Source organism: Temnothorax curvispinosus, unplaced genomic scaffold, assembly GCF_003070985.1.
Source record: "Temnothorax curvispinosus isolate PA1 unplaced genomic scaffold, ASM307098v1 QBEX01011856.1, whole genome shotgun sequence".
Classification (NCBI taxonomy): domain Eukaryota; kingdom Metazoa; phylum Arthropoda; class Insecta; order Hymenoptera; family Formicidae; genus Temnothorax; species Temnothorax curvispinosus.
The window spans coordinates 831,598-849,974 of NW_020221636.1; the positions used below are offsets into that span (position 1 = coordinate 831,598).

Consider the following 18,377-nt stretch of genomic DNA (forward strand, 5'->3'; position numbering starts at 1 on the left):
ATTAATTGTGAACTTGTCAGAGAGAACGATGGTACGATTTACCAATAACGGTATTTGATTTTATTCTCTTTAAATGACAACTTATACGAAATTATTGTGCTATTAAGACCGATACTAATTTTTCACAGCGGTTGAACTACCTGAAATTGTTATAGCTCTTTATTTGCTTTTATTGTTGGCCGTATCTCTTTCTTGTATCTCAAAAGACATTTTTATTACATACTTCAGAGCGAAAAAGGAAATTAGCGGCGAGATCTGACGAGTCGGAGACGTAGCTGAGAAATAATAAATTGTTCGCTGAAATAATATGTCAACACTTTTGTCGTATTAATATATCATCTATCATCATGCGAGTCACAATGTTGCGTGACTAAATGGGCATAGAATGTAATTCGTTTCTCTTTAGCCAATCATGCGTTTCGGATAAATAAACGATTGGTTAAAACAGTGCTGGGATAATCGAAATTCTGCTGTATTATTTAAAGATCTAGGACTGAATTACAGTTTCAACGAATGTATTACATTGATCATTTTTATTGTTTTTTTTTTTATATATAGTGCATCCCTCTAAAAATAAACGGAGTAAATGAATAACGAAAAATTATCTAACAATAAAACTTAATGTATCACGAGACTTGTGAGCGAGTCTATATAATACCTACACTTTTTAGGCCTTGCGCACAATACAGCACACATATTAGGAATAAGAATAAATATTAAATATTAGGATATATATATAGATATATATATATATATATATATATATATATATATATATAAGAATATTCCTATAATAAATATTAATCATTAGGACGTGTAAATGTATAGTATTCCTATATTTACATCTTATATTTTATTTTTCTTCATTGTGCCTTACGTTTAATTATTATTTCTATTTCCGATTCCTAATATTTAATATTTATTCTTATTCCTAATATATGCTCTATTGTACGCTTTACTTTTCACATTCACTGTTTATTTATTATTCGTTCACTCAGAGTGTCCCAAAACTCTTGCATACGAAGTATACAGGGAAATTCTCGATATCAAATCAACTTATCATTTACCAAAACTCCGTTCAAATAATAATTTTTAAACGAGAGCTATTTGAAGTTGTCGAATTAGCATACTCTAGATTGCACGCCGCTTGCGAGAGTTTTAGGACACCCTGTATATATTCCAGAATATTTGTAAATTTGAACTTCTTATAAAATGTCTATGATCTTTTTGTGAAACGCCTTTTTGTAAAAAAGTCGGGTAATTCTTTAGAAAAACTCACATCTTTAGAAAAACACAGCTTGGATGACCTTGACCTTGACATATGTTATAGAGGGTTCACTCCTGAGTAACTTTGTTTTAACAATCATGTGGCGGTGTCTTAATTGCACGTAACAATGTTTTGGTCGTAATCGTAAGGCCGTAAGAAAATAGGCCAATCACGGTCGACTGTTCTCCTCGCGCTTGAAGAATAATCGAGTGTGATTGGTCTATTTTCTTACGGCCTCACGATTACGACTAAAACATTGTTACGTGTAATGGCCTTTATACATATATAGTTTCTGAGATATTCGCGAAAAACTAAAATTCTTTTTTTCGAGATATCGAAACAAGACTTGGGGATCTTCCTCAGATTTTGACGAGCTCTACAATTTTCGTTATATTCGTGAATTATTCGTGAAAAATAAAAATTTTTTTTGAGATATTACTTTATTATGTATAACAGACTTTTATGGGATATATGGTTTCAATACATATCCGTTCCTAAATACTTCTCACTATTACGATATTTACATATAAGTTTATATCAATATGTTTATGATAATTAATGCAAAAGCGAGGTTCACTTCTTCAATTGTTCTGTAGAAATATTCTACAGAATCTTCTGATAGATAGTAGAATATTTCTGTGCTCTCTGAAGGTTACTCTACTATCTACCTCCCCAAATTTGGGGAGAAAAAAAGCTTATAAAGTTTCCAATTCCTTTCTCCCACAGAGTTTCAAGATATTAAATCAATTTTAAAAAAAGAATTCTCTTTTTTTTGTACTTTATATAAAGTAATGAAACACGATATGCAAAAGTATAAGATCACTCGATGGACGATTATATTTTGAAAATTGAGATTTTCTTTAGAGTTTGGGAATTTTGAATAGTTTTGGTAATTTTTGATAAGTTTTCTGTCCAGTTTATTCCATGAAAACTTAGAAAATTTTCAACCAAAATCTCGTTGGATTTTTTTACTTTTATTTTTATTCCCAAGAGTTAAGAATAATTATTAGAACTCTTCATCCATAATTTTTACGAAAACATTAATCAATTAATTACTATTTATGAATAAAGAAATTAGAAGTTGCGGATAAATTATTGCAGAAGTAATATAATCACTGAAATTTTATCAAACGCTGATGATACTTTCGCAGGTAGAAGAGCGCCACTACGGCAGTGCACTGCCGGAAGAATTCACATCAAGACTGACGGAGGACAGCGTGAGGCGGCCATTATACGGCGCGAGCGGCGCTACTCATCGGGTGGAGAACAGCTGGTGGCCGGGCGACCAGGGCGGAGGGAGTCACGCGATAAGGGAGCGTGATAACAACGCCGCGGTGGCGGGTGAACTGGTTTCTCGTATCGCGGGCTGCCTGAATATGGCGGGTTACCTGAAGGCGGCGGGCGCGACCTGCGCCTCGACCGGAAACCCTCATCAATACCACCCACACGGACACCCGATGGGGGTTGGCACCCATCCGCATCCTCACTCACATCCGCATCCCGGCGCGCATCCCGGTTTGCCGTCGCACTTCGCCCTCACCCCGCACGCCCATACGCATCATGCGCTGGAACACGGTCTGGCAGCCGCGTTTCCGCAAGGTAAATCCTCCTCGTTTCTTCCAAGACGAGTTCAAATTTCGCTACTTAGACACGAATCTATTTGCTTTCAGTAAGACCCTGACTGTAAACTTTTACCATAATCCTGAACTTAACTCTCTAATGCCAAGGTGGTTTTTTAGGACATACAATTTGATCAATGTACAAAATGGATAAAAGAAGTAAATGATAACATGAAGCTTCTTCCTTTGTTTATTTATATGAAGAAGAATACAATAAATAACGCGGGTAGCTTTTAATCGACCCAACCGGCCAAATTTATTTTTCTACTTGCGAAGAAAAGTCATTGTTTTCTGTTTTGGATACAATGAAGTTTATTAACTGACTTTAAATAATTGCAGTAAAACAAAGAACTGTAAGTAAAATATATGAAGCCATGAGTTGCATCTGACCCCGCCTTACCATTAGAGGATTAAACGGTTATAATTGTCAACAAAACGTTAAATTTTAGTGAAAAGTCAACGATGTAGTCCATATTTCTTAGTGATGATTTGGAAAATAAGATATACCGTTTTGGTGTCTATTCAATAACATCGAAAATTGAACTCACTAATACTGATTATTGCATAAAAGTCTGCAGCACGAGATTTTAGGCGGGCGATTAAAGAATTATACTGCATGCTACATTATTTAGAATCAGGATTGATATCGAGATAATCACAAATCATAGACGCTCGAATAATGGCTAACTAAAATTTTTGATTCGGAGTTAAGAGCGAATAAAGCGAATTGGGTTTTTAACAATAAGTCGATCGTAGTAATTAATTTGAATACAGTGTCCTACTTGCGGGATGTCATATATTTGAAAAATGAAAAATGAAATTGCTTGCACATTCCTGCTCGAGAATAACGGTAGATCCAGTTATTGGCAATAATGAGACTTAATACCGAATGTATACGTATTCGGGACGGTCGTAATAGCAAGGGATTCGCACGGTTCGATATTGATGTGCATGCACGGAAAAGTTTTCACGTAATCGTGAGGTGGCGACAGCAGTACCGTTCTCCGTGTCCGTGTTTATTAGCTGCATCGCTTAATACACTTTTCAAAACGCTTCTCTTTCGCGGAAACATTCATATGAACCGTGAAATGCCGCGAAATGGAGAAAAGATGAGCGAGATTTCCGAAGGTGATCGATCTAGCCGGCTAATCCACTGAAATAAAAGACGAGTGTTTAATCTGCGCGACTCGGCGTTACAGCAGTGTGACAGATTTTACGCCGTATTCATTCAACAAACGCCGTCGGATAATCTCTCCGCGCTTAAGGGAGAGCACTGGAAATTGTAACTTTTCCGGATGCCTAATAGAATAATTTAATTCTTCGATCATTTTTACGTATAAATTGCTACGTTAAATTTCAATTATTTGTAAGTAGATTCTAAACTAAAAAGCATTTTAAATCAGTTAATAATAAGACTTTCGCGATCAATTTCGAATATTACATTTTTTATGTGTGTTTGTCACACTGCAACTGGTTAACAAATACAGAAATTATACATTTTTACTTTTGAACGTTAAAGTTCAATTATTTATAATGTAGATTCTAAACTAAAAGCATTTTAAATCGGTTGATAACAAGAATTTTTGATGTGTGTTTTTATACTCCTTTTAATAAATATAGAAATTATACATGTTTATTTCTAGAGAATTTAAGAGAAATTTTTCTATTTTTTCGAGTCTATCAGATCTTGACACTATCGATTTTATTATTCCTTCTTTTTTTAGTCTGATATTTAATATTGGAAGTAAATATTTTAAAGTATTATACAATTGGAGAAAATTTGGCGTAGATTACCCAACAATTTGTGTGTGATATTCAAAGTACATTTACCGCAGAAAAAGCTTTCAAAATCTATTGTATATACACACACACAAAATAAATCCCCCTTTTTTATCTTGTGCCTCTTTTATACGTTCTATCACGCCCCTAGCATTGCTCCATTTGCTAAGCTCTTTTCTTTCTTCTCTGTATTGCGAACGGATAAAAAACTATTATTATTATAGCTCTCACATGTAATGAATATTTAATTTATTATATACCGAGTTAATTTAGGGTTTTAACACGTTGCTAGCCGTCGTAAGAGCTGTAAGTAAGAGTATTTCACGTGGACGCCATATCCGCCGTTATTGATTGCCATGCAAATCGATGCATCGACTGAAGCCATACGAATGTCGAGCAATCTCGGGGCTTCTCAGCTATAGCTCTCATTGCAAGTTGGCGAAAAATACGCGCCACGAGAGTGCAGTTCTCTCTCGCAAGTTTTAGGTTTCCAAATGAATATATAAAAAAGTTTTAAATGTTATACAGACCATTGCATACATCCGTTCAAACTTCAAACGCGCGTTACGGAGCACACGCAACGTTTTGAACGTTGGAGATGTGCTTTTTCGATCGCTTCGGGACTGCGAAATGTTCTCGCGACATCGGCACTAGCTTCGAGGGAACCTCGATAAACAGAACATTCGCGAACCGTCCATTATGCCTTTCGTGGTCGAGCGAAGCCAGAAATGTCCTCCCTGTAGAGAACCGATGTTTTCCAAGCACCTGGCGAACGGAAAACCCCGGAGGATCGGCCGCGGTACATCAAACAGAAAGATAAAGAAGCGCGGCGGTTTCGGAGAGAAATTCCCTTCGTGCCCGCGATTCCACTCTCGAAGGTCGTGTTGCCGGGTCGGTAATTGACTGCATAAATTTTCCAGTGTGCCACAGAACGCGCGTAGACGAAAAGAGATCGCAGAAGGAGGATGGGGATGGATGAAGGTGCGCTACTGAGAGAGAAAGGGTATAGAGCGAGAGTAGAGTATAGAGGGTATAGAGTAGAGCGGGACAAAGTAAAGAGAGGAGAGAGAGCGTGCTTTCACGTCGCTTTTCTTTAGCGGCACGATTCGGCGGAAAGCAGCATCATCTCTCCTCTCTTTCCCGTCCGTCTTTCGCCGTTTCGCTCTCTTTCACCCACCGCTCGAAAGAGGGCTCGGCGGCGGGAGACACGGGGGTGCCGGGGGCAGAGTGTCGAGGAGATGGAGTGGTTGGGAGCGGGGGCAGGGAGAGGAGGAGGGGGAGGGGGTCGGGGGATGCTTCGGCGAAGAAGAGTGGAGAGAACCATGAGAGTAAGCCGCTTATCAGGGTGGCAGCAGGCAGTATAGGTCCAACCGACGCAGATAGGTGGGTTTCCATGGAAACACGGATCTGTCCGTTAGGTCCCTACGTACCTACGTCCAGCGGCTGCCTCTATCCGGTGTAGGCGTGTATCCGCGCTACACGAAAAGCCGCCGAACGCGAGAGGGACAACGATTCGAGAATGCGGCGCGGCACGGTCTAGGTATATAGACAGAAATAGAAACAAAGGAGCGGAACGGAGGGAACGGAGAGCGACAGTGCGCGGCGGCTCGTGCCGTTCTGCCGAGTCGTACTTAGACTTCGCTTTTATAGTCCGCATGCGAAGCAAACGCCTCGCTTATTAGCCACGGTCACGAGGCCGCGAGATTCACTTTTCTCCTAATCTCACAGCTTCTCGCGGATAATTCCGCGAGGTTTATATTCTCCTCATTGATATCCTTACTCTCCAAATCTGATAGAGTGATTTTGCTACTAATATATTAGAGTGATTGCGATAGTCATTCCAAAAAAGAGAGTTGTTACTTTAATTTGAGTAAATGCGGCACTCATAAGGTAGGAGTTTTCCACTCAAATTTTTAGAGTGGTTACTCTACTGGAGTGACACGATCTCATTCTAAAGCTATAGTGAATCACAATTCACTAAAGATCGACTGATAAATGACTGTAGTAGAGTGAAATTTCCCACACTGGGAGAAAAAATAGTTGCAGTTTCACTACCACAATTTCACTATAATTTTTAGTTATTTTCTGTGCCAACTATATTTTTATAGTTATTTTTACAATTTTTGCGAATTATAGCTGATCATATTATATTACATTATTGTTGTCATAGCTTTAGCATGTATTCATTCAACCATAACATGGTTTTATACACTATAACCTATAATTTATGTATAGTAGGGTAGAGCGGGGTCAAAAGTAACAATTTGACTTTAGAACTTGATTGTGGAAGAACTATTACAATAAAAGAAAAACTCTTGATATACCCTAAGTTAATGTGATCATTTCACTTTATGGAAATCCTTTTATTTAAATATTGTGATAAACCAAATAAGAATTATTAATCAAAAACATAAACGAGGGAAAATATTACAATCGCCCCCGACTCCAGGTCGGTTGCAACACTATTAGGGGGTCGATAGTAATAGTTTTAAATAATCAGAATAAAAAATGTTTATTATATTATATTATATTCTCATACAAAAGAAGTAAAATAAAATCTTATTCTATTAAAACATAACTTCTTGATATCAATTATAAAAAACATTAACTTTGTTCAATTAATTATAAACATTTTTTGTTCTTATATTTTTAAATGATAGGAACACAATGTCTTTAAGGACTAGTACAAATAAAAATTACTTTTTATTCGACCCCACACAATAATGTTACAATCGTCTCGAATATGTTTTTGAACTTTGACTTAAAATTTTTAATAATAAAATGCCAAAAATGAATAAGTAATAATTATTATAATAAGCAAAAATAACGAAATTCAAATATAACCTAAAAGAAAAAGTACTTACTTGCAGTGGATATATTATATTAAAAGTTCAAGATTGATTGAAGAAACTACTTTACGGCCTCAAAAACATATTTTATTTATTGCACACGTCCATTCAATATCCAGGCCGCAGGCGTTCTGAGACACGTTATATATATAGCTTGTTCAGCTTCATCTGTTAACCAACAGACACATGCGCATCTATGCCTATAACTATAGATATTTGAGTTGTTACTTTCGCCCCGCGTTTCTTTTGACCCCGCTCTACCCTAAGTCTACTATAAATATGATGAAAATGACCATACTCGAAAAATCTATACATATATAGACTTTACTAATATTATAGCAGTAATAACTATATAAAAATAAGAACCTCAACCATAATTATTTTTCTATGCAATTATAGTCGCAAATATCAAATACTTTTCTCTTAGTGCACTCAAAATTGTAAAGTGACATAATTCACTTCTATAGACACTGATCTACTGCAGTCGAAAAAGGTGTCCTTTCGCTCAAATAAAGTGCGATTTCACTCCAACTTATAGAGCACAATTTAACTCTTTCTTAGAGCGAATCACTCGAAGTGCACAGGCTCAATTTTCACTTTTTGTTACACTTGCCTTTCACTCACTTTGAGTGATATTTCACTCTTTGACTTTTAGAGAATATAGGTATCTGCAGACATTGAGGTGTCTTAATCTTCTTCACACTCCATTTTTTGCGCGTAAAAAAATGATAATTAGATTGTGGAGTTATCGTGTGGCAGACATTTCTCGCGAATTAATTCACGTGACGTCCGTCAACGACAACGCGTGGACGGAAAAGGGCTATTTCATGTCGCTCGACACGACGTTAATTTAAAGTCGCGCGTCGGTGTTTATTTTGTTATGCAATCGCGCGCAGGCAGGCGGAGGTATGATCGCACCCTGATCGACGAAAGAACGATAGCTTCGGGCAAAAGGTTTTGCCCGAGGAGGCGTGAAGGGGATATGCAAACGTAGGACTCCTCTCCCCAGGACTCGTGGCATGCAGCGAGATACGTGGGAATCGCGTCATGTGGCTACCGCCCTTTCCCATCCGAGCTACTATTTGTTGTTACAGAGAAATTGCCCGTCCACTTAACTTCCTCCCGCTCGTCGTAAGCGACAGCGGCGGTGGCAGCGGCGGCGGCGGCGTTGTGGCGTATGAATAAAGACACCGTTGTCGACAATTTCCTCCCGTCGATTGTCAATCGAAGGGGAGCGACGGAACAAGTGATTTTGATCCCAGGCTCTCGTATACGCGACATGCGCCTTTCGGAGTTGCGAGACGTAATGTATCCGTCGTGTAACGTTAAGAGATACGTTGTCGTTGGAAGATACTCAACGACGGAATAATTTCCGCCCTAAATATTTGACTTGAAACCACGCTTGCCGAAAGATATCGCGATTTATTTGCGATTGTTACGAGTCTTTGTTGAAACTATTTTTGAAAAATTAGTGACAAACGGGGCACATTTGATCCGATATATATTAACTCTCTAGTGGGCGCGTGAAAATTTGAGACGTAAAAGGATGCGTGGGGTGTAAATTACACCCTACATTATTTATGAGCAGAGTTGAGAAGTAACGTGTTACCATTATTTTTACTTTTTTTCTGTAACGGTAACATTGTTACATATTTTTACAGTAACGGTAACGAATTTAACAGTTACTTTTATCGTTACTTCAGTTATCCCTATTTAATAGATTAGCTGCTATAGCGCGCTAATAGCGCGTAGATATTAGATATTCTTGATTGGATAGAAATATTCCCTTCTAGCATCTTTTCTCGCATTACGCAGTTAATGAAGTTTGGTATTGTATACGTAATATGAAACACTGAAAAAAAGGTTTGGTTATAATAACCTAAGGCTTGGTGAAATAGCTTCAACTAAAGGATTTAGTGATTATGACGAAATATTTGGTTAATGTTAACAAATTTGGTTAATGTTAACAAATTCGGTTAACATTAACCAAATATTTCGTAATAATCACTAAACCCTTTAGTTGAAGCTATTTCACCAAGCCTTAGGTTATTCTAATTTAACCAAACTTTTTTTCAGTGAACTAAAGACTAGTTTAGCGAGTTTGAATATTGATTATTAAGTAATTTAATTTTAAAGTCAAATATTTTATTTTAATACCTATTATAAAATAATAGCGAAAAAGTAACGATAACGGTTACTAACGATAGCGTTACTTTTTAAAATTAGTAACGATAACGGATTATTTTTTACTTTTACGAAGTAACGTTCCCAACTCTGTCTTAAAGTATATTAACAATTTGAAACTTTCAATATTTTTTCGATAATCGGTTCTATTTTGAAATGAGTCTAGAACACTCATTTTTGCCAACTGCTGTGGGATGTAAAATACATGCCACGCGCCCACTGGAGGGTTAAAAACTTCTCGAGATTATTGCAATGTATGTACAATTTGTTAATTCAGTCATTTTGAAGCAAACGTCGCGATTATAGCTGCTGGTAAAGGCCAGCTCGTTCCTCGCTTGTCAATTCGGTACGATTTCAATCACTCAATTAGGCGTCAGGTTAAGGGCGGCACGTGGCGCGGGCACGTGCTACACACTCGCCGCCGTTACCAAGTAGCCGCGAAACGGCGAAACGCGATGAAAGAGCCGCTTCCGTGGCGGGCGCGTGTCACGGGTAAATTGAGTAGGCGGACGTGGAGAGGCCAAACACAAATCCAAACCTAATTGCAAGACAAACACTCGAGGCTGAGTGAAATGTCACGTACGGCAGGACATCGACACTCGCTCTCGGAAATCTCGCTTCTTCTTCCGTCGCGTCGTTTCTTTCGCATTTTATTACCGCGCGACGGTCCTATCGGAATTATGTCTTCTGTTATTGATACGGCGCGAGAGATCCGGGCTGCGTTTACCCAGGTTCCTCTCGTACGCGCCTGGAATTCCTTTACGCAAACATTGCAAACACTTGGAAATTTTGCTGACGTTATACACGCGGTCCTCACGTTGCTACGTGAGAAATCGATGCATAAAATATATAAAGTCTTTATCTCACGATTCCTCGTGCTTCCCGAAATTAGTAATTCATGCTCGCCATCGTTACTTAATAAGTACCAAATAACTTTTCGAAAGAGTGGACGTTGCGAGGAGAACAGCTCGGAACGTTGCAACGCGAAACTTATCCGCTTACACGCCCGTCCCTGACGCATGTTGGTATTCTGTTACGTCCTTACCGTTCATATCCGTTAGATTATCGCATGGGAACGGTTATCCGCCACGGCTGCACTTTGCATCTCTTCCTGCTGGAACTTCCTTGTGAATGACAGTTTCTTTCGGTTTCTTCTAATGTCGATGCAGTATGAATAATTACTTGGCAGCTGAAACAGTTTAACAAAAGTGTTTTAGCTTAACAAAGAATCTATTTTGTATTTGCTTTAGACGATCTTTAATTCGGGACAGATTTTGGAACGTAATTTTATTTACAGTTTTATGGTCTAGTTAATAAAATTTGTTTGAATTGTTTGAATGTAAAGTATAAAATTATTATAAGGATGTTCTTAGTATATTAGGTACATTGATCCTATATTTATAGATATACAGAATATTATTGTTGTTAGGGATACATGTACGAAATACACACACATGATACATATTACATTACACATAACATATGTCGGGATATATGTTATAAAATGGTAACTATTATTTGTTCTGTATTCTGTCGTAAATTATAGATGTCTAAAGTGGTTCTTGAAATATCTTTGCACTTTTCGGAACAACCGAAGAATTTTTAACAAAAATTTTCCATTACTTGCAATATTGATTCACAGCAAATCAACAAATTTCTTACGTACCAAACCAACAAACGAATTACCATCAATTTGGCAACGGGTTTAAACACAGGATACCGAGATACCATCCGTACTACATTCGCGAAGGTATGATTTTGAAGAAAATATATATAATGATAATGGTGGTGGTGTCTATGACTGAGAGAAATAAAGGTTTTTAAAAATCTCAGAACTTTCTTAAATTTCTACATAGAAATAAGATGCACAAAAGTAATACGCGATGGACATTAAAGTCGATCAAAAATGAATATTTTTAGGCTATCTATAACTTGCGACAAGTTCAAAACAGAATCCTGTTTACAATTTTATGCACTATGTGATCTGCAAATGATTTGAAGAATCAGAATATTTATATACAGAATTAAGTTTTTACCTTGCCTATTTCAAATATGTCTATTATTTTTTACGATAATACAAAAAACATGCAAAGAAAAAATTTGATGGAAAAAACTATGATCAGAATAAAACTTTTTTGCTGAGAAATATGAAATTTTTTGTTGTCTCTAAAGTGGCGAATTATACTTGAAATTTTTATCTAATCTAAAGATTTTTTTGGAAATAAAAGCAAATATAAAATCATTAAAGATACGTTATTAAAATCATTATGTTTAAAGAATGAGCTGAATGCTCATAATTGGAATGTATGTTGACGAAAAGGTTGACGAAACTAACGCGTCACTTCAGTTTCTTGTCTCGAATCTTCGATTCATTGCGATCACACGGTGGTCACGTTGTAAGTAAACGCAAAGTCGGCCAAATGTTTTCGTAGCTGATGGCCTTTTAGAATTCCCTCTTCTGTCACCGCCCGCCACGTGCTGTCATCCCACGGTGCCCCCCCCCCCCCATACTCCCGCCCCCCCCCCCCCGCCCCCCCCCCCCCCCCCCCCCCCCCCCCCAATAATCCAGCCCTCCGCCCCTGGCACCGCCATGTAGCAGCCTATTCGCGTTTTAGCTTTTAATTAATTTTCGATTCTGTGTGCCCGAGCGTGCCCCGCCTTCCACTGTCTTCTCCATCCACGTTTCGCCTCTATGAATATCAAAGTAGTCATCCGGTTCTCCGCGGTGAACCCCGCCATTTTACGGTTCTTCGACACTCTCTGTTCTTTGTTTACGGATTTTTATCAATCCATCGTTTTAAGGATTCCTAGCGTTTCATTATATCGTTAATGATTAAAATTCCATTCACAGTTGCAAAATTGCTATTTTAAGTATAGATACTTTTTTCATTTTATCAATAATCTGCTAGGACAGTTACAGTAAAGGCCATTGTACGTAACAATGTTTTAGTTGTAATCGTAAGGCCGTAAGAAAATAGACCGATCACAGTCGATTATTCTCCTCGCACTTGAAAAATAATCGAGTGTGATTGGTCTACAATATTTTCTTACGGCCTTACAATTACAATTAAAACTTTGTTACGTGCAGTGACCTTTAAATCTATTAAAATCGAGATATGATCGCGCACTTTTTTCATCCATGGAGGTATATGGCAAAAACCAGCGCTCCGCGGTTTAAGGGTCAACCTGTGCAAAACCACGAGGGAAAATAGTCTCGAGTTACACAATGCGTCTGCCTGAAATAAAATTTTTTTAAATCGGGAATGACGCGCCAGACAAAACCGCGATTAAACGATGGTGGAAACTTTACTGGTGCGCGTATTATTCAGTCGACTATACCTACATGTAATTGCAATTAATTACCATCAATTCTCTGGCGTATCAGTAATATGTTGCACTCGAGATAAATTTCTGACGCCGTATTTCAGCAGTAACGGGGATTTTCGACGTTATCTAAATCGGACATGCATTTATTTGTATTAATTTACGGCGCGTAAGTCTAGATACATCGAGGAATAATAAGTAATAACGTGTCAACGAACGCCGTTAATTATTTCCACGTCGCTGCGTACTTTGTCGTGTAGTCGGTGTTAATTATACACCTCACTGACGTCAATTAAATCTAACTATAGTTTAATAAATCCACTCTTTTCTCAGATATTTCATCAGATATTTCATCAGATCTCTGCATATGATTTAGATACACGAAGAAAGGATATTTATTTAATTAGCTTCGAATGACGTTGGTGAAATCAATTAAGATTAACTCCTACATATGTTACGTTATTCTTGATATTCTATTCTATGCTTTAACGTGCAAGTTGCAAAATACACAATTATGAGCGTTAAATATCGCAGTTATCACATATAAATAATTAGCGAGATTACCACAGCAAATATTTCTGTTTTCGGTCGCGATGAGATTTATCTAACGTGTTTCGAGTTTCGGACGCACACGCGAAGAGCACCGGCAGATCGCACCGTTGCGTCGGACTGTTGCGTGAAAGAGATTACGGTGAAATTTTGTTAGCGGTCCATTGACTTACGACGAAACGGCGAAACGTGACGAGCGCGGAAGAATCCTATAAACGCAAAACGAATTTGCTATTAGGGTCGCGTCTGATCTCGTTGCAGGCCAATGAGGCGGAGCAACCCTTATATCAACCCTCCCGGTATCGCGTCTCACTGACGATAATAAATCGAATCATACTCCGGGAGTCAGCGGGTGTTTGCCAATCCATTAGGGTCGCTTAGCTGACTGTCTCTCTTTAAAACACGATACGGTTGTCAAGAGTTTTTTGTTCGCGCATTTAAATCAGTTGATATGAATTCTAAAATGCTCTCGTTCGTCATTAAATAATATGTAACTTTTACCAATTTTTCAGAATTTTAAGATTTAAAAAAAATGGTAACGTGGTTAGCATCTTCGTTGAAAACAGATATTTCAACGTTATCGTGTTAAACATAGCGAGCGACGGAAAACATATTTCTTCCCGGTCGCGGGAATTTTAGGCTCGTTTTTTCATCGCGATTTAGAATCACAATGCGTGCTTGGAATATTCAGGCGTCGGATAAAGTGCACAAAATACGGCTTTGGAGAACTTGTTCGGTGGCGCCTTGCGTGTCAAGGAAGCGAGCGGAGGGCCATAATCGGGGAGCCATTGTCTTGGCTGTGTAGAAGTGCCCGGCTCTCTCACCGGACCGATGCGATGGTAAAGGCCGTCGTTAACAGTAGCACCGACGCCCACTCGACAATCAGAGCGTCCTCTCTGAGCTATTCTCCATGCCCACCGCCACGGCGCGGCGGCGGGATCCAGTGACTATGGACACGTAAAGATTCCCAATCAAATGGGATTTGTTCAACGAATAATTCAGTGTGCGTAAGACCCTAAGACCGTTATATGCAACCGCTGTAAGCTTGAATATAGACGAACACATGTAACAAATATTGAGTCAGAGTTAAGTAAGTCACTAGCAAAAGTAAATGGAAGTTGTTTATGACTATTGCGATTGTGTAATGCTGAGGAAATTTTAACAAAATGTATAGACACTTTCTTGATACGCTGCATGTTATCTCGGGAGTGACGGCCCGAGATTGTTTTACTCCACAATGTCCATAATCAATGGCAGATCCGTGCCGGAGGCGGCGAGATACGTATCATAGATCGAACGATCGCGGGTGTGTCGCGTCTGTCACACGAAGCAATGGCGGTGATACCGACCACCATTGGCGTTTGTACATTGTGAGTTCGACGCAATCTGTTCCGAGGATCTACTCCGGTGCCATACTCGTAGCCCACTCGACCAGTTCGTTAGCCAATCACGCAGGTACCGTCGTTCGTCGTCATCCTCCTTATCCTGGGTTCTCTTCGAACCCGAGAAGAGCACCCACAAGAGATTGATACAACGTTGTTTCCTTCTTTTGGACCGCTCCTTCCTTCAGGGCTTCGGTTACCTCGCTTTTGTCGTCGTTGCTCCTATTGATAAACTATCGTCTCACGTCGAAACGCTTTCGATTGAGTCCCAAGTTGTATAATTTTAGGTATATTTATTGGACGAGTGGTAAGCTTCGCCGATTCGTTTTTCTCGTGAAATAACTTTTTTGTGATAATTATTTGAACACTGTATCATATTATATGTACTAGATATAGAGTACAGATTAGAGTTAATTTAATTTCTTCAATTATTATATAGCCATTTAATTAAATTTCTTGCTGTCCTGGTACTCAATCAGTCACTTATTCCAGTCATTCTTCGTTATTATTTGTTTTTGCCATGGTTCACCACGTTTATACGCAGTTTCTAGGAGTTACTTCGGGAGCCACTTTTTTCTGCTATTCGCGTCTTTAAATCGCTGTCCCGCTTTTTGTTCTGCATCATATCTTTCCCCGCTGACGCGGACTTTCTCCTTTTTTGCATCGCGACGATGCGTCTTTTTTTCTTTATTGTGCTACGGTGAGCGGTGGGCTTTCAAGTATGGCGGATAAGAGGAATATGGAAGAGGAGAAAGAGAAAGCATCGATCGTCTCGTAAACAGCTGCCTCGCGTGTCTCCCAAGTCTTAACGGGACGATTACAGACATATACCTACTTTACGAGGCGGGGCTTCGCCAATCTTCCGTGAATGACCCTATTCTCTCAATTATTCAACTCGTATGACCGTCGGTCATTCGCGGGCTGTGAAATCGGATAAAACTTTTGCTTTGAAAAAAAATCTCGCAGGTTCGAGACCCGTGCAGATTAGAACGCATCTTGATCGAGTACTTCTGCTTTCTTCTTTTCTTCCTTTTCTTCCCTCATTAACACCGCGAGTTCTCCGCACGGAACGACGAGCTTGAAAATTCGGCGCATAAAAATACTTCACGACCCGGTCTCCGGATTCCACCATTCCGCCTGCGACTTTACGATCCGGCTTCCAACCCGAAGACACTGGCGAGGCGCAGTTTTCCAGTCGCTCTTTTTTATTGGTTCGCGACGAGGACGCGCCGGGTACACTCACCGGCGCGGCGTGGCGTGCCCGCCGAGGGCCCAGCGTCGTCGTTTTCAGCGGCAGCTGGGAGCGTACCGCGACTTCGGTCCTCTGGATGCTCGTGTATTCCGGGGTGTATACCCTCCCTCCATTCCCCTCACCGGCACCCCCGTGACCCCCTCATAAGCGGATTACGTGGGTCCCGAAACGAGCCAAGCGAGGCTCGATGGCACGAGGAAGGTAGCATGGGGTGAACCGAAGGGGGGAAGGGGAGCTGTTCAAAATTACGCTATCGCGACCTCGCAACGCTCACACCCCTCCTCGTCAAACCCCCCTTTGCCGCCCTGTGCGCGCGGGGTAGCAACCCCCGTCTTCGTACAAGACACCGATGTCGCAAACGTTCCATATTTGAAGACGTCGTATCGATGGTCGTTCCACGTGAATGTATTGAAGACTCAATATCGAAGCCGCTCTCACGATAACGGCGTACAATTCTCTGGCGGTTACAACCTTCGTTTCTTTTGATTTCCCGCGCATTTTATGAAAAGCATCTAAAACCGTATTACGAAATCATCGATTGATTTAACGGATTAAAACGCTCAGATTAGATATCAATCTTTCATTGCTTTTTTTGAACGCTGTGAAGAATAATTTTGAGATCGCAACGGGGATCAGTGCACGACGAAAGAAAATTTCTGAGATTTATGAAACGCCACAATTAATAACGAGCGCTCCCTTCGCTCATGTTGCAGGAATGAATCAACGCAAACAACGTCGCGAGAGGACGACCTTCACTAGAGCTCAACTGGATGTGCTGGAGGGGCTATTCTCGAAAACGAGATATCCGGACATCTTTATGCGAGAGGAGGTTGCCCTCAAGATCAACCTGCCGGAGTCGCGAGTCCAGGTAATTATTTTTTTCTTCTTTTTTCCTTCTTTTTCGTCCTGCCCGCAGAGAGAGATTTTACAGCTTCTAAAATATCGCTGTCAACAATATATAGAAATAATCGTGGAGGCAGACGGAAAATTAAGTCTTCTGAACTTTCGGTGAATAAATCGCGCTCTTTGGCGAGTAATCCGAGATTGCTATCGTCAATTTCGCCTACGGTATATTAACTTGACATTTAAAGTCATTACATTCTTTGCGCGTCAAATTGCACAAAATGTAAAACGCTGCGGTACGCGACGAAAACGAGAAGACGGGGAAGAGAAGCAGGAGAGGGAGCGAGAGAGAGAGAGAGGCGGACGGGAGCGCGTTTCGTGCTTCGGCAATCGCGGACGAGATTTAAGATATTTACACAGCGCGACGTTCGCGCCCTTATACGTCGTTCCATTTCGCCATTGTCCCAACCCCGCGTCTCGTACATTGATAGATGTGCCGACGAGCTCGTTGACGCTTTTATTGCGGTTCCCGTGACATCTTTATTTCACGACGGGACGTTACCGAGTCACGATCGCGCGCGGATCTTGAGTTCGTGTCTCGAATACCGAGCCTCGACTGCGCCCGACCTCCGCTATTTACATGCAATTTTCAAGAAAAGTCTCGCGATACGCGAGTTGAAGATGAACATTTATTTAGACTCGTGTTATGTTACATTTCCATATTAATAGACTCATTAGACTCCTATAATTGTGTGATCTTTATAATTAGGAATGGGAGGAGGTCCCAAATTGTCAAGTAAAATATCGAACGTGGACTTAATGAGAGATATTTATCAAGAATTAGACTGTTTCTTTGTCCAGTTCTCGTTAAAATAAATTTCTCCTGTAGATACATTCGTCATGCTAGTACACTCGTCAATATCACGCAAATTCGTTAGTTTGAAATCTAGAGACACCAATTGATTAACATTTCTTCAATGTATATAGGTATATATACGTGGATTTTAAATATCTCTTTTAAAGCTCTCTCTAAAGCTTTCTTCCTCAATAGATCTTGTTCGTAGTCCAGCGCGTTTGCCTGTTATCTGAGTCCGTTTGAGTCACTGCGCGCGGATATCGCAGCATCGTAACTGGCGTTCTACCGGGAATCGTGAAATATATAGGACAGAAGCGTGGAAATTTAGCCCGGGGAAGTGAAGTTTCCACGTGAAGTTAAGCCGCCGTGAATGGCGACGCAACTGCAAAAGGGTGTACCGCGCACGCACACGCACGCACGCACGCGCACACACACACACACACACACACACACACACACACACACACACACAC

The 18,377-nt window shown here is 39.9% G+C and overlaps 1 protein-coding gene across 1 annotated transcript in view; it reads left to right on the top strand.

Annotated features, from left to right (window-relative positions):
• The window catches only part of LOC112461880 (homeobox protein OTX1-like), a 68,502-nt gene that overhangs the window by 44,638 nt on the left and 5,487 nt on the right, over positions 1-18,377 (top strand). Inside the window, exons 2-4 of the mRNA XM_025027288.1 lie at positions 2,419-2,866; positions 11,341-11,448; positions 16,919-17,073. Of these exons, the coding sequence (XP_024883056.1) occupies positions 2,644-2,866; positions 11,341-11,448; positions 16,919-17,073 (486 nt within the window). The 5' untranslated portion in view covers positions 2,419-2,643. The remainder of the gene's footprint in view (positions 1-2,418; positions 2,867-11,340; positions 11,449-16,918; positions 17,074-18,377) is intronic.